Source organism: Hibiscus syriacus, unplaced genomic scaffold (assembly GCF_006381635.1).
Source record: "Hibiscus syriacus cultivar Baekdansim isolate YM2019G1 unplaced genomic scaffold, ASM638163v2 tig00110118_pilon, whole genome shotgun sequence".
Lineage (NCBI taxonomy): Eukaryota > Viridiplantae > Streptophyta > Magnoliopsida > Malvales > Malvaceae > Hibiscus > Hibiscus syriacus.
The window spans coordinates 736,581-762,006 of record NW_024062595.1 but is presented as its reverse complement, the minus strand read 5'-3'; the positions used below and the strand labels follow the sequence as shown (position 1 = coordinate 762,006).

Below are 25,426 nucleotides of genomic sequence, written 5' to 3'. Positions count from 1 at the left end.
AGTTTTGATAAGCTGTTTAATAATATGTTGTAGGGTATGGTGCCTTAGACATTTACATTATAAAGGCTTAATTTCTCAATTTTAAAAGATTACCATCAACTACAAGCTTGAATGATTCAACAATTGATGCATGGTTATTTACACCAAGTAAATGTATGTACGTTTAAAAGGTAATTAACAAATCCTTAAAAAATATAATAAGAAACAACTTCAAAAGGCCAAACCATCTTATAATATACTTTTTTCTATTGGTCCACCTGGATTTGTTATCTAGCAATTAATTATTTAAATGTTTATCTATGGACATGAATTTTGTAAGTTTTTTTTTTTAATTTTTACATTCTGGTACCGTATTTATACCAGCCAATGATCGCAACACTTTAATACTTAAATGGGTGGAGATAAAGATGAGCAAGCGAAGAGATAAATTTAAGGTTAATTGCGTTATAGGCCCCTGTAGCATATATAACCTAAAGCAAATGAATTCCACTACTATAAAAACGACCAATTTAAACCCTCTATATTTAATTTTAATGTCGAGAGGTAAATTTTAAATGACAACAACCTTGAACATTAAGAAATACCGATTATTCAGGTTCCGTTTAGTTTCCCAAAAGTATTTTTTGTTTTATTTAAAAAAATCATTTCTTATTTGTTAGAAATTGAAAACCATGATAAATAAAAAATTTCAACAATAAAAATTATAAAATAATCATTAGTCTTTATGAAAAAAATTACATTTAACTAAATTCTTTTAATTTAAAAAATTATTTGACCCCTTTATTGAGAGTTTTATAAATTAATCAATTTTGACATTAATTAATAAATATATACATTCTGAACTGAAAACCAACAAAACATAAAATAGATTTAAATAAATTAAAGAAAAAAACTATATAAACGACTAATTAATAAAAAACTAAAATTACAAAAATTATGAAAATCATAAAAAAATATTAAAAAGTTATTGCGTCGGCCGGGTTTTTTTTTTCTGTTTTTAGATATAATTTAATTATTTTGTATCGCTTTGCAATTGAGAATCGTTATTTAGTGTCAGCTAATGGGGATATTCAAAGAGAATTGTGTTTTTGAACTTTTCCTTGACAAATGTCATGTATTAGTGAATGGTAATGCTTTTGACTTTAAGGTCAAGAGCTTTCTAGCGGAGGAAGCTGGCATATTGGGCTCCATGTATTCAGGCAATTATGTGTTTATAGTTTCCATATTTTTTAGTAGAAGAGACTAATTACTTTTTATACTAACAAAAAAAAAAGACTCAATTAAATTAATTTTACATAAAACTATTTTTTCCCAAGGTACTTTTTGAGCTTTAAGCAATAATAATAATAATTAAAAATAACCTTATCTGCCACCTCCCTCTCCCTCCATCGTCTATAATTCCAACTCTTGGCAAGTTCAGTTGACTCCTCAAATCGAATTTCCTCCATAATCAGATGAACAAATTAGTACCAATTTAGAGCAATCATCAATCCAACCCGTCATCGTCTCCAAAAAAAAATGGCTTTTAACATAAGCTCCATAAAAACATCATCGAATGGAGCATGGCAAGGTGATAATCCACTCAATTTCGCCTTCCCTTTGCTAATAGTTCAAACCACTTTAATACTTGTTCTTAGCCGATTCCTCGCTTTTCTTCTCAAACCCCTCCGCCAACCCAAAGTCATTGCTGAAATTGTTGTACGTATAATCGTCTCTTTCTACCACTTTAATCATCTTTCTTCCTTTGTTGAAATCTTATGATATTTTCAGGGAGGGATTCTTCTTGGACCGTCTGCTTTTGGTCGGAACAAAGGTTACATGCTCCGAATATTTCCGGCTTGGAGTATGCCGGGGCTTGAAACGGTGGCCAGCATTGGTCTCCTTTTCTTCCTTTTCCTCGTCGGACTCGAGCTCGATTTAAACTCTATTCGTCGAAGCGGCAGTAAGGCGTTTGGAATAGCGTTTTGCGGTATCTCCCTGCCTTTCATCTGCGGCATTGGCGTAGCGTTTGTCCTCAGGAAAACCGTCGACGGCGCCGATAAAGTCGGGTACGGTCAGTTCCTAGTCTTCATGGGAGTGGCACTCTCCATCACCGCTTTCCCCGTCCTGGCACGAATCTTAGCCGAGCTCAAACTGTTAACCACCCAAGTGGGGGAAGTCGCCATGGCCTCAGCCGCATTCAACGACGTCGCCGCCTGGATTTTACTAGCACTCGCCGTCGCACTCGCCGGAAATGACTCCGGTCAACCAAAAAGCCCCTTGATATCAATCTGGGTCCTTCTGTCCGGCGTCGCTTTCGTCATTTTCATGCTGGTATTAATCCGACCCGCCATGAAATGGGTGGCTCACCGTTGCTCCCCGGAGCGAGACGTCATCGACGAGGCCTATATTTGCTTAACTTTAGCCGGTGTAATGGTGTCCGGTTTCATGACCGACCTTATCGGAATCCATGCAATCTTCGGTGCTTTCATCTTTGGATTAACGATACCCAAAGAAGGGGATTTTGCTGAGAAGTTGATAGAGAGGATCGAAGATTTCGTGTCGGGATTGCTTCTTCCGCTTTACTTCGCGTCCAGTGGGTTGAAAACCGATGTGGCGAAAATCAAAGGCGGGAAAGCTTGGGGACTGTTGGCGCTGGTAATATCGACGGCGTGCGCAGGCAAGATTATAGGGACGTTTGCGGTGGCGTTGATGTTCAGAATGGGTTTCAAAGAGTCGTTGGTGCTTGGTGTTTTAATGAACACTAAAGGATTGGTTGAACTTATTGTTCTCAACATTGGCAAGGAGAAAAAGGTATGTTTTCCCTTCTATTATATTTTTTTATAATTAATATTTAATTTATTAACTAAGTTAACAGTATCATCGTATAATTTATAAATTATCAATAGTTAAGTGTATAACACTTTTAGAGAAACTCGAGTTTAATTTTTTTAAGATACATTGTTTGAAACAATAATCTTGAATATTAATAGTATAACAGACAAAAATCATACTATTTTTTATAAAATAATTTTAATAGCATATTATTATTTTATTCACTAACTATATATTGAGTCATATATCGTTCATACATTGAATATTATTTTATTAGATTTATTAACTCATTTTGGTTTTGGTTTTGCTAATAATTAATGTGCATTAACATTGATTTTTGATTACATTATTTGATGATACCTATACAAATTGGTTAATTCAAGGCTCAAAAGACCATTTCATCCCTTCCGCACACACACACGTGTCTATATATTAGTTTGGCATAAAATTAAAAAACACCTCTTACGCTCACTTTGACTCATTTGGTTCTTTCTTAACATTTTACTTTTAACAGGGTAAAAAAATCTCTTTATAAATAAAAACCATCAATTAATAAATTTTTAACACTTCAAAATAAATGATTTTTATCCTTAAAGGAAATATTTAGGGTTAAAATGTATGAGATAAGAAAATGGATCAAAGTGACTATTCAACTAAATGTTAACATTATTTTTTTGCTAAAATAAAATATTGAGGATTAAAATTCTCCAAAAATTAATATGAGTCGAGATGATATTTTAATAAATGTTGTGGGGTTAATTTGGACATTATTACTTTTAGTTTTGTATGAGTCGTACTTGTTTGTGAAAGAGCTGAAATTTCAACCCAAGTGGTATTAGGATGTTGAAGTCTGTCACACGAGAATAAAAGTTAGATCGTTTACTTTAAGTTCACTTGTAAATTTGTTGGCAATTTAATCTTTACATTTAGTTTTAAATCAAATAAGTATAAATAACAATAAAACCGAATATTAAAACATAAATTTATCGTGTTTTGAAGTGATATAAACTAAATATATAGTTTAATTCTTTTTTTATGTTTGCAGGTGCTCAACGATGAGATTTTTGCTATATTGGTTCTCATGGCACTCTTCACTACCTTCATCACAACCCCAACCGTTATGGCCATCTACAAGCCGGCCCGAGGTTCCTCCGCCCTTGCTCGCCGAAAACTCCGCGACTTGACCAACACTGACGAGTCGAAAGACCAGCTTAGGATCCTGGCCTGCCTCCATGGCACCGGTAATGTACCTTCAATCATCAACCTAATAGAGTCAACAAGAAGCACCAAGAAATCCCAACTTAAGCTTTTTATAATGCACCTCGTGGAACTGACCGAACGCTCTTCATCAATCATAATGGTCCATCGGGCTCGAAAAAATGGGCTTCCATTCATTAACAGGATCCGTAAAGGAGGCTGGCAAGACCGAGTCACCGGAGCTTTCCAAGCCTATAGTCAATTGGGCCAAGTCTTGGTTTGGCCCAGCACAGCCATCTCCACATTATCCACCATCCATGAGGATATTTGCCATATGGCAGAGACCAAAAGGGTGACGATGATCATCTTACCATTCCACAAACAATGGAGGGGAGAGGGTGACCATCAAACAATAGACAATGTAGGTCATGGCTGGAGATTGGTTAACCAACGGGTGCTAAAAAGTCCACCATGTTCTGTGGCGGTGCTCGTGGACCGAGGGTTTGATAAGGGAGCCCAAAGGGTCTGCATATTGTTCTTCGGCGGACAGGATGATCGGGAGGCTTTGGAGTTGGGCGGTAGAATGGCTGAACACCCTGCAGTCAAAGTTGACGTTGTGCGGTTCGTTGAGACGGAAGAAATACAAAGAGATGGCCTGATTTTTAGGCCATCAGCCAGCAAGAGCACTGAAAAGAATTACAGCTTCTCCACTGCCTCTATCACCACTGAAAAAGAAAAGGAATCGGATGACGCTGTAGTGGCAGAATTTAGAAGCAAGTGGGATGGTACGGTGGAGTATGTAGAAAAGACAGGTAGCAACGTTGTTGAACAAGTGTTGGGATTGGGACAAAGTGGGGAATATGATCTTATAGTGGTCGGAAAAGGAAGGTTCCCGTCGCCTACGGTGGCGAAATTGGCGGACCGGCAAGCCGAGCATGCTGAATTAGGCCCTGTTGGGGACTTGTTAGCCTCGTCTAATCGCCATGTGCTGTCATCGGTGTTGGTAATGCAACAGCACAATACGAGTCAAGTGGAGGAAATGCCGGTCACAAAAGTGGATCAAAATGATAATGATGGAGTTGCAGGGATGGGAGAGATATCAAAGGAGGTGTAATTATACAATTACTAGGCAGTTAGAAATCAAAACTCGGTTGTCAATATGTCTTTAAGAAGATTAAATAAAAACCTTATTACCAAATACCTACTCAACTGAAGTAATATTTTATTAATTATAACAGTCGCATAACACGATAGATAATTACAAATTGGAACCCAATTTAGTCCAGAGCCCAAACCTGTAATCAAAAACCCAAAACCAAAAGAGGGAGTGAGCGAGCGAGCGATTATTGCCTTGAAAATTTTAAATTTTAATATAATTCATATATTGATTTTGTATTTTCTATCGATACATAAACATAGCTACATACTGACCTGGATTTTTCCATCAGAGGATGCAGTATAAAGCATTCCGCCATCAATGTCTGAAACCAAGGATGTAATCTTTACATGTGCCTTACCCTTCATTTTAATGGAACCGACTCTGCTCATTCTTTCTTTCAACCAAACCTCAATGATCCCAAGTTTTGTGGCTGTAAATATGAAGTCATTGTTCACTGCAATTCTTTGGATGTCGGATCCCGTCGGAAATGTTCCCATTACTGCCTTGCTGCTTCGACAGAATACCTTCCATTCATACATCCAGATTTAGCTCACTAACATTTAACATACTTCACTTGTATATAATTTATATATATATATATGTATGTATGTCTATATTACCTTTCCTGAAATTCCGTCAACAGCAGAACCACCAGCAAAGAGAAGATCATCATGTATGTTTAGAGAATTTACTGTTTGTTTTCCCAGCAATTTTCTTGTTCCTATATAGAATGTGCTCACTGTACCACTGCACAAGTCCAGCTCCTGCCATAATTTTTCTTATTTCAGCCTGATTATTCAACATTTTATGTATTTGGGTTGTTTTTAAAGGGTTCTTTTAAAATAGGATAAATTACGTATTTAATCATTCCATTATTTCTGTTTTGGTCATCAACTATTTTTTTAAATTATACTTAATGTTATGTTTTGGTTTCATTTTGGAAACATGTTAAAAAATTAACAGAATTGTTGATGTGACATTTAAAAAAATATCAATGATGACATGACATTACTTAAGATGACACATCAATAGAATCACTGTTGTTTTTTTAACAGCGAGTATCCAAAATAAAATCAAAACATAGTAATTTAGAAAAAGGTAACTGAGTGACCTAAACAGAACCACTCGAATAGTTGGGTGATCAAATACGTAGTTGACCCTTGAAATATATGGAACAAGAATACTATAGATGAGTACTTCAATTGAGGAAGTGTTGGAAAAGGGTTTTAACCTGTATGTTGTATCCAGAGCAACCACAATATAGCTTATTTCCGGTCATGGCTAAGCACTTCACACTTTTATTGAAATTTATATGCTTTGGAGTCCCTGACCAATTATAAACCTACGAACAAGTCCATTTTTTAATGAACTAAACTACTTGTTCTGCATTAATTTTAATCACAAAGGCCAAAGGTCCATACCTTAATTCCATTTCCTTGAGAAATAAAGCACGCAAATTTAGAATTTGCTGCAAATTCATGCACAGCCTCTTTCACATCATGAACTTGAACACACTGTATTTCTTCTGGTTTCAATTCCCATACCTGCAAATAAAAAGCTTGTGATGTTTCAATCAAGAGGCTCAAAGATACCGATATTGGATCGGACATGAGATTGTTTACCCGAATCGTTTTGTCCAAGGAACCACTATATAATCTGTCACCTGAAGATGGAACATACAAACATGTAACAGCTTTGATGTGATGATGAGCTTCTTGAACCAGCCTTAACCGTCTTCTCCCAGCATCCCAAACCTATCGGGAACGGAAATTAACTTTGGTTATAGGAAGAGTCGAGTTAATGTAAGCATGTTCGTTTGAGTGAATCAAGTGAATTAAGCTCAAACCTTTATGGTTCCATCTGAATGACTGCTTATCAAACAACCCTTAAAATAAACCATACATAGTACCTCGCCATTGGTGCTCAAATCTAACTCGACGACATCGATACAGCTCCACATTTCTGTCTATAAGCCGAATATGTAATGTTCAATCAGTTATCTGACGTGTTCTAGTATTTATGATTAAGGAACTGAATAGCTATGAACTTACTGCATTGACAGATGATAAATTCATTAAAGCTTTTAGTATTTCGTTTGCCACAAATGAATTCCTCTTGAGCTTTCTCAAAGTTTTGTATATGCATTTAGCATACTTTCCCAGTTCTTCAATGGCAGCTAAGAATACGACAATTCGAAGTTAATAATCATTTGATATGGAGATGAAAATGATACTGCAATTGTGAAGTCACTTACTTGGATCATTAATGAAGGTTTTCAAAGCAAGGACCGCCAATATCTTCTCCTCCAAGTTCTTAGATGATTGTAGGACATTTATGAATTCGTCAAGCAACGATTCGCGAGCAGCCTCTCGTACTCCGGTATCGGGGAGTGTCGAAAGCATGTAAGTGAGCCATGTAGCAATCACAAGGCATGATTTCGCCATTTTTAAGGAATTGTTTTTGAAGCATTCCTCCAATGCTTTGAAAATACAACCCTTTTCATGGTTGCAAAGGGAAAATGCCACTCTTTTCTCCCATGAACACACAGCTTTCTCTTCCCCTTCCTGCAATAAACAGTATGATTCTAGATCGACCCAAATTCCTGAGAATTTTTTAAAAATAATACGTTTTGGAAATTAATGCCTACCGTTGTTTCAGTCCAGTCTGCCTTCACTAAAGCATTGTAAGGGTGATCGAACCCTGAAACCTTGAGTAGCCATGATTCAATATAGGACTCCCCTGAGGAAGTAATGCGGCCAGGAAGTGATAGCAATGCATCGAGAACCATCATTTGTTGATTCGGAAACTCCTTTTTTTGGAGTGCTTCGATCAATGCCTCTATAGCTTCTTCCCGATAAATGCTCATCTTCCGTGGCTCGACCTGGAAAATTTCATGCATGTGTTACAACTACTATAAGTGTACATGAACAATTTTTTCGAGATAATTTTTTTTTAAAAACGAACCAGGAGGTCAAGTTGCAAAAGAAGAGCGGCAGTGGCAGGTTGTTGTTCCATGGGAGCCATTTGAAGATACACAAGAAAAGTATGCATGGTGCTAAAAGCTCCTTCGGTTTTAATTATTTGTAACATCTGATTGCAGAGCGTTCTCCTATAAGAAATGAAGAAATATGATTTCGACATTGAAATTCGGTCTGATATGGAGTGACAGTAATGTGAAAAGTTCATACCTATTCAGCTGAACCAATTCGGAGAGAAAGTCTACGCATATGCCTCGTATACTATCGTTGCCGGTGTGAAATAGCTCGAGAACATATGATAGTTCGATTCCGTTTGCTATCAGATTCTTGCAGCTTTTATCTGCCCTCATACAACATAAAAGTATGGAAATAACAGACCTCCTTCCTTCAATCCTATGCAGGCACTTCACCAGGGAAGCAATTCCATTCGACGAAACAACGGTCAAGGCATTTAAGGACCGGCTGTTTTCGTCTCCTCTCATCAATATTTGTTCGAGCATCGCTATAGCGGCGTCCTTGGGTTTGATCATCAACAAAAGGTCAACTGATTCTTCGTTTTTGCATAGTATGATCTGCATAAGGGAATGGACGAGGTCGTGAGACGAAAGCTGAGCAAATGACGGTCTCAATTGGTACATAACAACTGCAGCCTCTGCTAGGCCATTCTTGAGTAAAGCAGCGAGACAATCAAAGTCTGAATCTACACTTGTTAATGTCTCCCCAATGTTCTCATCCCCGAAAAGTAGCTCAGAAAGGATGTAAATCGAGGTCCTAAGAACTTCTCTATCAAGAGAAGCTGATAGTATTTCCATAAATCCGTTAACGATTGTTGGTTTCGATAAATAAGAATGAACTGCAGCATCACCCTTTGAGTCCTTCCATAGTCTAGCAATTTCAAGCACTGCTGATTCACATTCTTCTAGGTTGTTTGAAGTACATAGACATGACACAAAAGGTTTTAATTCGTTGATGATCATCTCAACTGCTGCCTGTGATATCACACTGGTCGGCGATGTGGCTACCACCGGTCGTGTGAACCTTTTACCCCTTTGTGTTACATGATCATCCATGGCCTTGAAGTTCGAGAACTCAGATGTTTGGTTCGATGGGGACACCAATACAATTTCTTTCCCTAAGGGGGAGCTGAATTTAGCCTTTGGTGTTTCGGAATATAAAAGCTCCTGAGCAAGTTCAGGATGCTGCTCTTTCCAAGATGTTATTAGCCTCTTCAAAACATAGTTTGTCTTAGGCAGTACGTTCGAAGAGAGCGGTTGCCGAGTAATCGGACAGGTGTTCCCTCGGTTAAGCCATTCTTCAATAGCTTTTCGTTCATAAGTCTGACCTGTTTCGAGTGTAACAGGGTCATTGAAGATCTGGCCTGTGATGGGGCAGACAAAATCTTTCAGTGCTTTCGAATGTGGAGTCAGCTTCTCGGATAAAGGGAGCGAAACGTAGCTAAGGCTACCTTCATCACTTTCGTTCTGAAAACTGAGAAACAAAAGGAAGTACAAAAACATCACAAAATGGATGTTGAAATCCTTTATTATAGCAAGTTTCTTACCTGTTTTCTGATGTTCGGATGTTCACATAATCGTAACTCGTACTCAAAGGCCGACCATCATTCTTCCTACAGCTTTTCGGCATTTCCTACATTTCCAGGTGTTAAACATTTCAGCTTCAAATGCATTAAGAAACAAATGAAATGAAAATTCCTTTTTGGTATTTTCTGAATTGTTACATACTATCACTTCACCATTCGAATCTGCTGAGCTTATGCTATGATCATTACTCTTGCTAGGTGAGATAGGCAAAGAGATAGCATCACTTGGAGCAGCGATTCGACATGATAGAAGACGCAACAACGATCTCGATTCCTTCCTGGAGTTCACATCGGACTTCGGGGATGAAGTTTTTGAGGAAGACGTTCTAGGTGAATCTGCAGGTGAAAAGATCGATGGGGATCGAGTTCGATTAAGTTTCGCCTGTTGTTGAACCGTTAATCCTATGGAACCATCATTGGCTTCATAATCTGAATCATCTTCGTTTCCCTCAGGTACACCATCCTGGGATCATAAAAGAAAAGGCATGACTAAAAGAAAATCCTCCAAATTATCGATAACGAAATAATTGAATCAATTCGAATTTCGGCCTTACATGAGAATCCCATGCAGCAGATTCATTCATGTCATGCAGAAAAGCTGAAGAATTTAAACTCACTCTGCCATAACCAAATGTGCAAATGAACATGGTAAGAAGTTAATTGAAAAACAAAGTCACCCAGTATTTTACTTGTAATTGAAGCTAACCTGTTGTTTCCTTCTCTTCCACAATGTTTAGATTTGAGAACCGGGGAAAATCCTGCGCTTTTAGGTAGTATAGGACCGAATTTTACATAATCCGGGATCGACCGGCTCACCTCGTGTAGAGGAGTCATTGGTGGCTCAGCAATCGGTAACATAGGAGCCATAACTTTCTTGCTAGCACCCGGACTCAAATCAGAATTCATACAATCTTTGTAGTACTTGGCAAACAATCGTGTATTCTCGTCTAATGATTCGCTATAAAGTTGCTCGAGTTTCTTCAATTTATTCATTTGATCCGGCCTCATCGAGAAAACCAAAGACTCCTTGAAGAATTGATCCAAATCAGCTGTAAAAGACATATCAGAAGAATCAGGGACTACTTCCATCATAAGCCTATGCCTAGCCTCTGCATACCACCCTGCAATTGAGCTCATGTGTGGGAGGAACAGTTTTTTCCAAAGTTCGGGAGCGAAATCAATCCTCGAAAAAAAGGGTTCGACTATAAACATCTCGAGAACATGAAGAACCGAGTTATGGACATCGTTCCGCAGTTTCCATAGGTACGAAAGGTTCAAATAAGCCCATGCAGATAGGTAAGGATTAGGGACACCAGCAGTTTTCTGATCCGAAGTCAACATAGCACACACATGAAGCATCTTCTCAGCATAATCTAACCTGGCATGCTTAGTTTCAATATTCGATGTATTGATAGCTTCTTCAAGGGCATCGATTCCCCAGTCGAGATTTGCAAGCACGGCTTGATCAGAATATCGAACCTCGGAATCGTTTCCCGAGCTTCCATCTTCGGCAGCTAATCTCTCAGCACACTGTTCTTTGTGTTGGACCCTTTGTTCTTTGTCGATCAACCGATCTTGAGTGAAACTTCCCACAGTTGTAATCAGTGTCCTTACAATATCCTTTTGATCCATGGCAAATCTATAGTTCCCAGCCATCTTTTCTTAAAACACAATCAAAATCGAACTTTTAATGAACAGCTAACCTTGCTGAAGAAGTAACCATCAAAAATTAAAATTTATATTCAAATTTGTTCAATGGAATTATGAGAAGAAGAATTAAATAGAGGTGAAGGCCGGCCTTTGAATTAGCTGGTGGCGTTAGCTGTGCCGGCTGTGGCTGTTGCTTTTAGTGACGATCAAAGCATTTGGTGATTAATATATTATAAATCAATGTTTAGTTCAAGAATATACTAATTAATATATTACAAATCAATGTTTAGTTTAATAATGGAATAATTAGTATATCACCGATCAACAATTTTAAACTCTTCAAGGGGCAGATTTCATGTCCTTTCGAATATTTCTTTTCTCTTGACCTCATTTTTGGAATTATTCTGATTTTGTAGAACGTAATTAACATGAGTTCGTTTTTAATACATTAGTTGTAAATTGAGTTACGAATCGAACATGCCTTATATTTTTTTCTCCATCCCTTGATATACATGTCAGCTGGGCAAGGGTTATCTTCTATTTCGAGAATCGAGTAATAGCATTTTTTTAATTATCAAAAGAGCAAAAATTAATCTATAGATAATTAAAGATAGAATCATACAATGCAATTATTAAAATGGCTTAACAGTATTTGAGACCCTCAAATTTTTATGAGAAAATCAATGTAGTCCTCGAATTACTTTTACGTTCAATGTGATCTTTAAACTCGAAAAAAAAAAATCTAATGTTGTATTTTGACTAATGATTTTCATCGATACGATACTAATGGATAGTTCATGATGATGACGTAACAGTCCACGGTGATTGATCATGTGACAGATAGACTTAATTATTTTCTTTTGTTAAATCTTTTAAATAAGTTCTTAGAATTATTTATTTTAATTTATTGATGATTTTTTTAAGTAAAAATTATCAAAAGTTTTCTAGATACTATATTTGATGAGCTAAAATGAGTGTCTACTATTGCTGGTTGATTTATTGTTTTGATAATTTTAAATAAAATGTAAGAGGGTGCGTGAGTTCATTGTACTTTTAAAAAAATCAACGTGGTACTCATATTTTTTACATTCAGTGTGGCCCTCAAATTTAGAAAAACAAATCTAATGTGGTCTTTTGACAAACGAATTCCATCGTTGATCATTGCGGTGCTGACATGGTACTTCACGGTATTGATGTGACAATCTAAGGTAAGCTACGATATGACAGATGAGCTAATTTGATTTTTTTTATTGAGTTCAAGGGTCAAATTGTTTTTAAAAAAAACAAAGGCTTATTTGATTTTTTCAGAAAAATATTTTAAATTTTATTTTTAATTTAAATCGTACAAATATAGAAAAAAACTAACTATAAAAATATTAAAAAATTAAAAATATATATTAACTAGAGTGATTGAAAATGTTATTTTTAAATGATTCATTCAATTTAGAGACGAATTTTAATTTTAATTTTATTTTATTTAGCAGTTTTCATATTTAGTGAATTTTATTTTTCTAAATCATGTTGTGTTCACTAAAATGCTCTTTTTAATTGTATAGTTATTTTTATAATATTTTTTAATTATATATTTTATGATAATTTATATATAAATTTTAATTTTATAACTTTTAAATTTTAGTTTTTATAAGTCTTTATAATATTTATTTAATTCAATTTTATAAAAATGAAGTGAATTGAATTATAGAGACATTTAGAGTTTCCCATGCAGGACGTAACTCCATGCAAAGCTGGTCCTCAACAGCTTGCCATGCAAACATAATTTGCTAGAAATGCCAAAGTGATCAAGGTTAACGGTACTAGTTCTCTGTCCAACACTAACCCAATGTTCGAAAACTCCATAGGTGTTCATGGCATACATGTGGCTACTTCCCTGAACTCTTCAAAGCGGCGGAGGCTTTTAATAAGGAGGCCCAAGGTGGTGGTCCCAACTCTAGTAGCAGAGGAACTCAGGCCATTCTTCGTAAACATCCAAGCTCAAGAGGTCATGCAACACCCTACGTTATGCGTAACAGAGCTGTTAAACTAAAAGCAAACACAAACTCAAGATTGTCCATATAGGAGGCTATACAGAAGGTTTTCCAAAACATTGACAACCAACTCGAGATGCAACCTGAAAGAACTTCCCCGAACATCAATTTAACTGGTGGCAACCAGTTGAGTTTTGTAGTTTCTATCCCTATATTATCTATGGATTTTAAATTATTTTCGTGGAACTGTTAGAGCTGTGGAGATGTTAGATTTTCGAAGATGCTTAAGGAGTTCACAATAGAGCATAAGCTGGATATGGTTGCTTTGCTAGAGCCCCGGATCAATGGTGGTAAAGCTGCCCGGATTATTGATAAACTTGGGTTCAAAAAATCTTATAGGATCGAGGCAACTGGCCTTTTTGGGGACATCTGGCTCACTGGAATTCCTCGATCACGGTTGAGATTCTCGCGGCTCATACTCAATTTATCATTTCGAAAGTAAACTTTGATCCGTATCCTCCATTCCTCGTTATTGCAGTCTATAACTCCGTGGATTCTTGCAAACGCCGAGCTTTGCGGAGAGACATAAACAACCTTTAAATTAGTCCTAAAACTCCGTGGATTCTTGCAAGCGATTTCAACGTTGAAGATACTAATTTTTTTACCCATTTTATTTATTTATTTATTATTATTATTATTATAATTATAATTATTATATATATTATTATATATATTATTATTATTATAAAAAAATAATATAATAATAATAATTACAAACCGGCCCAAACCCTAGCTTCCAGCCGCCTCGCCAGAAACCTCCACTCTGCTCCATCGTTGCCACGACACCAAACGAGAATTCCAGAACACCAGATGGCATCCCACGACCATCCCTACGGTGAGTCACCAGCCTAGCTTTGGTGACTCACCGAGGCTTACATTCTTTAACCAGTTCGAAGAGGAGCACCAAGGTGGCTATAAAAGCCACCGTTACCTGCAAGAAGAAAAGGACACACAACAAAACGCCACGGCAAGAAACAGAGGCGATAACAACCAAAGAAAACAAACGAAAGAGAGCAAAACAATCACAACAACAACCAGAAAAGAAATAAAGAAGAAACGGGAAAGCAACTTACCAAAGAGGAGCCTCTACGAGCCACCGGAGAACCGAAACGTCGAAGAGAATTATCCTAGATCTACGACGATTGGTAAGGTTTTAAGCTAAAACAACCTTAGATTCGGGTATAGAAAAAAATGGGCTTCGATTTGGTGTGGGTTTTGTAATTTCCGGCCACCGTTAACAGTGGCCGGCGGCGGCGATCGTCGCCAGAAACGGAGACTGGTTCTCTTCTCCGGTGAAGGAAAATGAGAGCTTCTCTCTCTGTAGAGAGAGAAGCAAAACTAGACAAATGAAACAATAGCCCAAGGGAGGCCGGCCGTTTGGGTATTAATACCCTCATCAAAACGGCGCCGTTTTGATGAGGGGTACTTGTGTAATTTGGTAAAGGTTAAACCCTTTCCGCAACCATCCTAACTTGTAATCTTTACATTTTAGTCACTAAATTGAATTTATAATCCTTTTAATTCAGATCTTTAATTTTAATTTTATTTATTTTAGTCCTTTATATTAAAATAATATATTTAGGGTAAATAACAGATTTAGTCCGTTAATTTTAATAATTAATATTTTAATCCCAAGTTTATATTTTTAATTTATTTTAATCTGATATCCGAATTTTATATAATTTTATTTTAGTCACTAAATTAATAAAATAAGAAAATAGCATGTTTAATCACTATAATTTTGATTAATTATGAATTAGGTTTTTAATTTTAATTTTACTATAAATTAGTCACTTATTTTAAATGTTTTTTTATTTCTTTTATTGCTTTTAAATACATATTTCTAATTGTATTTATTATTGTAATTTTACTTGTCTAAATATTTTTATTATTATTATGTAGTCATAAATATATATATAATAAATACATATTTATTTTTTTAAATAAATTATTTTTAACATTCTTCAATATCGAAGAAAAGGGCAGTCTTAATACAACTGGATGTCCTATTCTGGTATTTTAAAATTAAATATTATAAAAAAAATTATTATTTTTATTCAGATTAATATTTATCAATATCAAAGAAAAGAGCTGTCTTAAGGCACCTAGAAGTCCTTTTCCGATATTTTTAAATATTTTTTTTATATAATTTTGAAATAATAGGATTATAAATTAAATATATATTTGAATTTTTAAATTTTTATTATTAGAGACAATTTATAATTAAAAAAGTACCAATTTTGGGCGTTGTAGGGGTGCTAATCCTTCCCTAAACGTAATCGACCACGAATCCCTTTTATTATTAAAAAGAACGAATTTTTGGTTATAAACGCAGATCAGTTCATTTTTTATTGGTGTTTTCTTAAAACTCTTTTAAAAAATAATTTTTAGGTATTCGACCTACCTGACCCAAAAGGCTGATGGCGACTCCCAAATTATTTTCAAAACCATTTATTCACACCAATTTTCCCGCCAAATTTAAAATTTCGTGCCCGGACGAAAAACGGTTACGACAGCTTGGCGACTCCGCTGGGGACCTGGTCAATCTTTAAAACCAATTATTAATTGCCTCTATCAATTAGAAAATTAAAATTCATATATTTAATTTTTAATTCTTTCTTTTCAAAATTTTTATATATATACTTATTATTTTCATAATATTTATATGTTATTTAATGCTTTATTTTCAAATATTAAATTTTATTATTTATTTGTTAGAGGTTTGAACATTTCTCCTCACACACAACACTTGCATTGCATAACATAAAGCTCTATAATTGAGTTTGTCCCTTTTAAGTGGGAGTGAAAGCGACGTCTTCGTGAGAATTTATTCTCCGTGTCAGACCTAGCAAGTAACTTTCGGGGTTCATATGCTCTATGTCTTCGTGAGAATTTATTCTCCGTGTCAGTCATAAAGAAATGTGTCCCCTCGAATTGAACTCGATCCGCTTAAGTCTGTAATGGACTAGGATTGAGGGTTTGACAGCCCAAGGGGGCATCAATAAGGACAGTTCGAGTACCTTTACTCCTAGAACTGAAAACCTGCATATAATAAACCCTAGAAACTCTCCCGATCTGAAACCATGCCAAAATTTTGTCAGTAGGTATACACAAAGGAGAAATAAACTCTAGCTTTTAATTTATTTATTTTTCCTGAATAAGTGCATGCGAACTAGAAATCATGCGGTTAGGTTAAAATTTCCAAACAAAGCATGGAACTAGAAAGCATGAGGTTAAGATTTATACCTTGATAGATATATTTTTTCCATTAGTTGGTACTAATTATTCTATTTTTGTTTTTTATTTTTCCATGCATGTTACATTGCTCTAATTTGTTTATTTTCTTTTGTTTACATTGCATGATCATGGCATAATCAAAAGGTGTTTACTGGAAAGACTGTTCATCATATTGGAAAGATATCGTAAATGGACAAAAAGTTTTATGATCAAACAAAATATGATGCGGCCAAGGAAAGACATCCTGAAGAAACTACGAGGATCGAGGGAAGTTCTGCACACAAAGAACCGGTTATACTAATACCAAAAGTACTCCACAAAGATTCTGCCAGATTTATACCAAAAGCAGTCTATGGTAAGAGCATCAGTCAGGGCATTCAGAGTGGAGGTGGTTTTTATGAAGTTCAAGCATGTTATTTGAAGGACTTGAACGACCAAAACAAGAAATTGAGCACAGAAATGAAAACCATGCATGAAGATTTTCAGAAGGTCGGTCAAGCCTTTCAAAATGCTGGCCTAGGAAGTACCCCGGAAGAGTGGATAACAGGGGTCACCAAGCTGAAAAAGAACTGCAACTTATATGAAAATCTTGTTCAAGAACTTCTTGGACAAAAATGTTCTCTTACAAGGGAAAATGAGCAACTCCGAGAAGTGACACAGAAGATGAAGAAAAAAAATGTCATAGAAGAAGCTACAATCCAGACAAACAATATGACCCATAAGCGGATAAATCAACCTAACTTTACAAAGAATTGAAATAGACTGATAATTCAACTGTTGAGCATGAATGGAAACTAACTTGGCTTTAGAGAAGTTAAGAGGGAAAGTTATCCCCTATATGTAAAGTTTTGTTGAAGTTAGGACTGAAAGATGTCCCCTATATGTAAAGTTTTGTTTGATGCACGGAAACTTTTATGTTCAATGAAATCTGTTCTAAGATGATCACTCTTGAGTAACACCTTTTCATACTTGCATTTGTATTTTGCATTTGTACATTTTTACGTTTGTATTTACATTTACATTTTTACATTTGCATATTTACATTTGGCATCTTTGCATTTGTATTGCACAATTTGTATTCTTGTTATTACATTCACATATTTACATTTGCATTTGACATCTTTGCATTTTTTTTGTCATAATACATTAAAACATTCATTCATTAAAATAAGGATTTCAAACGAAGTGATCTTGGTTTTTCCTTGAAGCAAGAACGCTCAGCACGACACAAGAAAAATGTCTAAAGAAACTGAAGATAGGCTAGCCAAATTTGAGATAAAGCAGAGAGAAATACAAGTGGAATTGAGGAGCAAGTTGGCACAAATCGAAGCTAATTCTCATATCGATCTACTGAACAATATGAAAGAAATGATTGATAAGCATTTGACTGCTGGAAAGAGTTTTGTTGAAAACCCCACAAATTGTTTGTGCGTTATACCTATTCATATTTCTGAGTTCACCTCTGTACCCCATGAAATTCAATCACCGATTTACTTCGCTGTTAAGAATTTACCATATCAAGCTGGAGCATCATTCCCCACTGATTGTCTTACTACTTCTGAGTTGAAGCCTGATGAATTTTGTATTAGTAATGAGGTCCTTGACCTAAACAAATCAGTTGAGAAGGAAAAATTCACTCAACGACTGGAAAATATAGAAGAGGTGATAAAATCTATTGAGACAGTTGAGTCATTTTATGGGTTTGATACCAAAGAACTAAGTTTGGTCCCTGGCCTGATTATTCCACCAAAGTTCAAGGTTCCAGATTTTGAGAAGTATAATGGGACCACATGCCCTTCATATCATATCACTATGTATTGTCATCGTATGACTGGCTATGTAGAGAATGAAAAGTTGTTGATCCACTGTTTCTAAGACAGTTTATCTGGATCTGCATCCAGATGGTATAATCAGCTAAAACGTACTCAAATACGTTCTTGGAGGGATTTAGCTCAAGCTTTTTTGGGTCAATACAAGCACATGACTGATATGGCCCCTGATCGAACAATGTTGCAAAGCATGAATATGAAGTGCAATGAAAGCTTTCGACAATATTCACAACGATGGAAAGACGTTGCTTCTCAAGTACATCCACTATTGACTGAAAAAGAGTTCACTACTTTGTTCATCAGCACATTAAAATTTCCTTATGTTAATCACATGATAGGGGTTGTCCCTAATAATTTCTCTGACATCATTATAAGTGGAGAAATCATCGAAATGGCTATCAAGAATGGCAAGATAAGAGGCTCTGACAATACTAAAGTCAAGAAAGAAGGTGGGGTTAATACAATGAGGTCTTATTCAGTTAAACATGGTGCCAAACCTTATAGAGTGATCAAGAAGAAAAAGAATGTGCAGGGATTTCAATTTCCTCTCTTCCACTGTTCGAGTGAAAAATTGCATCCAAAAATGCTCTCAGCCAGATCAATTACTCCACAACTTGATCAATCACAATGGCCTCCAAATGAGAATTGGACCTATAAGGAAGTTCCTTGGATAAATCAGACTAGAATTCCAAATTGTTCAGCTAAGGTTCCTGCTAACCTTAAGGGAAATTTCCAAGACCCTTTAGAGCAAGCAATTCAAAAATGCAAGATAAAAGAAGGGGTTAAGGTTCAATGTTCAGAAACCATTGTTGCAACAAAAACTAATATAACCAAATCCTACGAAGAATATCAGGCACAAGAAAATGGGAAAAGAAATCAAAAGGCTCCCATGGATGTAATTCGAGATTGGCCTATAGGTCTAAGAAAGAATGAGGAAGATATAACCCAGAAGACACCTTAGATACCTATATCAGATTTTCCGAAAACCAGTAAGGCAAGGGGAAACTTAAGGAGTCTGGTTAATACTACCCCAGTTATAGCTGAAATGAGCATTCAGAACCCCCTCAATAACATGAGAGCATTCATTCGTTCAGAACGATCAAAGAAAGTGATAGCCTCGCGAGCAAGAAAAACTCTAAAGGTGTTTCAAGAATCTATCTCAGACCTGTACCCTCATTTTAGCTCAATACATTACACCAAGATTGGTGAAGGTGTCACCAAGGCCTTCTGCTCATAGCTATGATCAAAGTAGTGTTTGTGATTTTCACTTGGGAGTATTTGGGCATTCCACGGGCAATTGTAGGCAACTGTTAAAAGAAATAGAGATGCTTGTTGACAAAAGAGTCTTGAAAAAAAAATGATCAAGAAATGGGGGGCAAATAAAGACAATGACTCTAATCTTATTACATACCCAACAATAGAGGAGTGATGAGTCATGATAAATAAATAAGTGGAAGTGTTATCTACCACTATAGTACTTTTCTATTTTCAGCATCTTGTTTGAACTTGTTTTTTTGTTTCTTTCTCCGCCTTTTGTGCAAAAAAAAAAATTGTGTTGCTTTTATGGTTATGAGCAAAGAATCAAGTTTTAATCTTGAGATTATTGAGTATCAAGTAGATTAAATATTCTTTTAAATTTGCAAGAGTTATAGATCTATTGGCAAGTGATAAAATTATATCTTCCATATCCCATCCAACACCAATTACTCGACCTTTACCAAAACCAAATCCTGACACTACATTTATCTGAGACTCTGAAGAAATGTATCTACCTGTTTTTGAGACACAAACTCTAGATGTTTACCTTCTCGGGTAGAGTCGATTGATTGATGATACTACCTTCCACCATATACATGACTTTATAAGTCACACATTTGTCCTTCCAAATACAAAACCATCATAAACCAAAAGACCTCAAAAGAACCAAACTTTCAACTATTCATGAATTTTACTGCAATAAGAGACGAGATGAGGCATCATGGACCAACTCATTGATGATAATTTCGAGTGATTAGGGCATACTCAAAGAAGAAGAGGAAAGTGATTGATAGAAATAAATATATCATGCATTAATTACATTTTTTCATGTAAATAAAGTTAATCTTGAATATTCATCCCCCTGTGGATACTTCTTTTTACAAAGGTTTCTGTGTATGAGATGATGAACATCATTGTTTCATTTATCCTTTAATATATATATATATATCCTTTGTTGTCACCATTTGAGCCTGAATAATTTTTCTTCTAATTCAACCCTAACCAAGGATCACCCTCTACATTGGGGGGCAAGATAAAGGATATTGGCTCACAAGAATAAAGATTGTCAATACAGTTTTATTACGAAGACAAGTTTCCATGAAATCATGAAAGTTTTGAACTACAAAGTATGTCAAATAAAGAGTGCTTGAAGATCAATCCAATCAAGAATAATGGAAAACCTCAAAAATGCAAAAGGAAAAGGAGGTGCTCAAAGCAATTGAAGTATTATACTCATCCAACAAAGAAAGAAGAAGAAAAAAAAAAGAAAAAAAAAGAAGAAGAAAAAGGAAAATTGAATCAAGATGGGTGATTTATTGAGCCTCAATTTACAAGGTTGATCAAGTACAAACAAGAAGAGCAAGAAATGCTGGAGATATGAGAAAATGGAAATGAATCCAAAATTTGGCAGTCTTGAGGGATCCAGTTGATGGAAAATTCCCCAGCAAGGAAGATCCAAGTCAAACAAAACAAGATTGATGGCATCAGAACGAATTGATCCTTGGTTTGATGACCCTTAAACACTTATTTGGGCCTTTTTATCCTTTTTTTTCATAACCATAAGCCATGGCCTACGTTACGTACCTGAAAAGTCCATTTTAATCGTACATGGATTTCTAAGTAAAAGAGAATATCTTCATAATTCATTCCGCCTCTCAAGATTGATTTTTATTTGCAAAAATTGGTTTTTAAAATCTTTAATGCATGATATGAAAAATGATAAAAGGAGGGTTCAAGATATAATTTTTTTTTTTTTAAAAAAAAACATCTTTGAAACCAAAGGAGGATTCGAGTTGAAAACCTGAAAAGGCGGCTCGAATATTGAATGGTGCAACAACGACATAAGAGACGATCTTAAGCTCTTAATGAAGCACCACACATCTCAAAAACGTTCCTGAGATTCTGGAAATGAGAAGCATCTCTACAAGATGAGCATAACAACCATTTCTTCAAGTTAGTGGAATCCCGAAGCGACATACTGAACCAACTTGAAAGAACCTACTTTACCAAAATCAACCTATACTTCAAATCAGTCAATAATTTTGACACTTGCCATAGGACTATTATTTTTGAATGATTTAAAAGTGTAGTTGATTTATTTGATATTCATTAAACTCATTGTTTATGATTCGATTATATTGTGAACCTGAAAGGGGTAATACTTTGCAAAATTCTTTCATTATTCAATAAAGAAAGGAGAAAAAACATTTTCAAACAGTACAGTCTCAAATGAGGAAGGTCCTTAAAGCAATTGTTGCTTATTCTACCTCTGTTGTAGAAAAAGAATGAACGAAGCCAGAAGAATGAAGCGCTTCATATTTTTGAAGGCAAGTGGTCCAAGAAGCCAGAAAGTCTGGAGAATTGAACTTGTGACACTCTCCTATGACATTAGCAATTCATCAAGAAAGATTATCGTTTATCTCATGCTGAGGGCAATAAGCATCACCAGAAAGATTATTTTCCCCAACCATCAATTCATGTTCTCTAGAAGATTACATCATAAAGCCATGAACAAGTCACTACCTGCACTCTGGTTATACCGTGATGCTGGCTCAAGTCTTGATACATTATTGCTACTTCTTCTATGCTGATCATTTTCTTTGTCAAGATGATATTCATTATGTCCTTCAGAAGATTGCTGAATTTGAATTTGAGGACTTATGGCACAGAATAAGACATTGGAACAGAATCTACCCTTATAGGCCTTTTATATAGGGTAACATTGGTTACAGGATTCCAAAAGTTGAAGATGACAAATTTTACTGTCAACTAAACCGTTCCATAATTCGAAAAGAGTGGGATATATTGAAGCAACAGAAGAGACAGTTTGTTGTAGCAATCATTGCAAGTAAATGCACCAACAAAAATCTTCAAGCCCATTACAATGATGTTTATTTCTTCCAGTAAGGTTGTTACGCTGGATGCCACTTACAACAAGGTCGAATTCGACAAAACTACTCATCAATTGCTCAAACCGACCATCATTCAGTTCTTGCACATCTGTTTTCAAAAGTATGCCAAGACAGTAAAAGGAAACTTCTGCATCATTGATCCTAGAGAAAAGATACAGGACATTGATACCACCATGGAACATGTCTCTATACAGATCCTTGTGTATGGTTTTTAGGGAAACCTAGAAGCATTTCCACCTCATCAGATTCAAGTGGAACAATTTTATTCTTTTCAACTCATACCAGATTCCATTTTCAGCACTTATCAAGAACATACTTCTGGACACTCGAAGATGGCTCATTGTCATAAGCTTCAAGAGCCTTACAGATCCTTTCTGTCAATTTGGCACTTCCTGTACATGTTTATAAACAGTTCAACTTTGTTCTTGGATCCCATGAAGGCCATCATTTCTTTGTCAATGGAAAAGCATCAGCACATGGAGGAAGCAGAATAAGAGAAAATTTGTTCTCAATTGGCAGAATTATGAATATAGTCCTTTTCAGTGTAGTAGCATGAAAATGCTTCGAATCCACAAATGTTGGCTCTACATCGAATAAGTACTGTGATATTCCAGTCCAAACATTAATTGGAGCAAGTGCCATGTGCTCATAGTAGAAATAAGAAGACTCGATAGTATCTTCTGGAAGTGTTCTTTGAGTTATCTGATCTGATTCGGTAGGAACCCCAAAACCGATCATTGGAATTGAAAGATGAACTGCATGATCATCTTCATTAAGAAGCTTTTTTTTCAAGCTTCCTCTTCTTCTTCCTTTTCCACAAATCATATCCCAAGTTTCGCCTTTGTTTGTAATTGGGATCATTGCATAATGGCTTCCTATCTTTTACCATAAGAAGTGCATCAGTAACCTTAGCCATTTGATCAGCACATATAAAATCTGTCAATTCTGCAATTGATGAATCTGAACCACATCTCTCCATAGTTATTGAAAACTCAGCCTCTGAGAATCCCATTTTTGTCAAGTATAACAGTTACTCTCCTCATCAGAATCAGAATTCATGATTTCCTCGATATCAGAAAAACTATCAATATCTGTGAAATCATCCTGAAAGATCGCTTCATAATCAGATGAGTTGTTATCAGAATCAACATGTTGCATGGGTGCGGATTTTTGATAAGCTTGTACCATTGTATATGTAGTCTTGCCATTGCATCAGATTATTGTTTGCATAAATTGGTTTCTCTCCCACATAAAAGTATATTTCAGATATGACCTTCACTGAAAGATGATAAGCCATTGTGCCAGCCTGGAACGGATTACCAAGCTATTTTTACTGCTCTGTCCGACTAAATCCCTCCAGATACAGAAAATGGTCACCTCATTCAAAAGACACATATCTCAGACGTTTCTGTTAGAATGATTGAGTACTTCTTAAGTTTGTGACAATATCAAGAGAATTTCTCCAGTTACTTGACAATATTATTGATTAGTGACACCAGAATGAGAGTATTCAGGATAAACATATTTGGAGCACGAATAAAGCCACAAGTATCCACCACAGTGTATTGTCAAAATTGAACCTTGTAGGGATCATGATATTCAAGTCAAACAGACGTCGAGAGTAAACCAGAAATAGAAAATTGAGGCATCTAGAAAGCTCAATTTAGACAGATCTAGAGGGACATATTGAAGGCCAATTTCTACCAGAAATAGAATATTGGGGCATTTTGAAGGCTCACAGCAATATGAATATTTGGGCATTTTTGGAGGCTCATCTCAACAAGAAGTAATGTTGAGCACACTTTTAACATCTGTATCAGCAAATGTTGGGGCATTTTAAAAGTTCCTTCAGACAGATCCATGTGGGCATTTTGAAGGCTCAGATTAACAAGAAGCAAATATCGAGGCATGTTGAAAGCCCATTTCAATCAGAATTAGGACTGTTGATGCATTTTCGAACGATCGTATCAGCAACTGTTGGGGCATGCTGAAGGCCCACATCATCATCTGTCAAGATCATTGATTTGAACAGATATTTCCAATGAGACAAAAAGGTATGAAGAATGAAAATGGTGAAACAATGACAATGAAGCTGACTATACATAATTTCTTCGTTCATCAGGCAGTTACATTATGATCATGTTGTTGAAAAAAATATCTACTCAGCAAATATGTTTTCAAATACCCAATCTTCTTAACCATGTGTCACATGATAGCGTGTTCCTTATTAAGCTACACCACAATCGCATGAATAAAGATGGTCCCTTTGTAGACCATTCGATCCAAGGATCAGTTCCTCGAGACCTCGAAATCTGAATTTGGCCTTTTGTGTGTCGGTGATTGGAAATATTTCTTTGAGATTCCTAGCAGTTAGTTTCAACCATAATGTTGAGATTATGAAGCTGTTTTTCACATCAGTTTTTTTTGCTTACTTGATGACATTGAAAAGGGAGACTTGACTCTCCCTTATATTACTGTTATTCCTGTTGTTATTGGGATCATCATTGCTAGCCAGGGTGAACTGAGTTTTCATCTATTTTGGGTTTTATCATGAGCGTCTCATCCCCAGCAGCAAGAATTTCATGAACCACTTTTTGTACATGGATCCTACAGTTGATGTGTTTCTACTTCCTACAAAGATCATTATAGAAGAAAACGTGATCAGTATCACATTTGTCTTTGCCCGAGATGATATCAAGATCAGTTAGTGTCTCCTATTCAATTCAACACTACCATATCTTGAGAAAT

General features: G+C 35.7%; 2 protein-coding genes across 2 annotated transcripts; one reads left to right on the top strand and one right to left on the bottom strand.

Moving 5' to 3' along the window:
• The first annotated feature begins 1,518 nt into the window (after window positions 1–1,518).
• Window positions 1,519–5,151, top strand: LOC120215437 (cation/H(+) antiporter 20-like). The gene is made up of 3 exons (XM_039213132.1): window positions 1,519–1,698; window positions 1,771–2,793; window positions 3,860–5,151. Exons 1-3 carry the CDS (start codon window positions 1,519–1,521, stop codon window positions 5,123–5,125), a joined length of 2,469 nt encoding a protein of 822 aa, XP_039069063.1. The 3' UTR covers window positions 5,126–5,151.
• Window positions 5,152–5,259: 108 nt separating this feature from the next.
• LOC120215436 (putative E3 ubiquitin-protein ligase LIN-1) lies at window positions 5,260–11,537 on the bottom strand. The gene is made up of 16 exons (XM_039213131.1): window positions 10,455–11,537; window positions 10,303–10,366; window positions 9,891–10,211; window positions 9,710–9,795; window positions 8,359–9,636; window positions 8,135–8,279; window positions 7,818–8,051; window positions 7,425–7,734; window positions 7,222–7,346; window positions 7,017–7,136; window positions 6,793–6,924; window positions 6,592–6,714; window positions 6,402–6,512; window positions 5,791–5,934; window positions 5,443–5,694; window positions 5,260–5,306 (listed from the first exon to the last, which is right to left on the bottom strand). The coding sequence occupies exons 1-16, from the start codon at window positions 11,402–11,404 to the stop codon at window positions 5,289–5,291; spliced, it is 4,413 nt and encodes a 1,470-aa protein (XP_039069062.1). The 5' UTR covers window positions 11,405–11,537; the 3' UTR covers window positions 5,260–5,288.
• Between the last annotated feature and the right edge of the window lie 13,889 nt (window positions 11,538–25,426).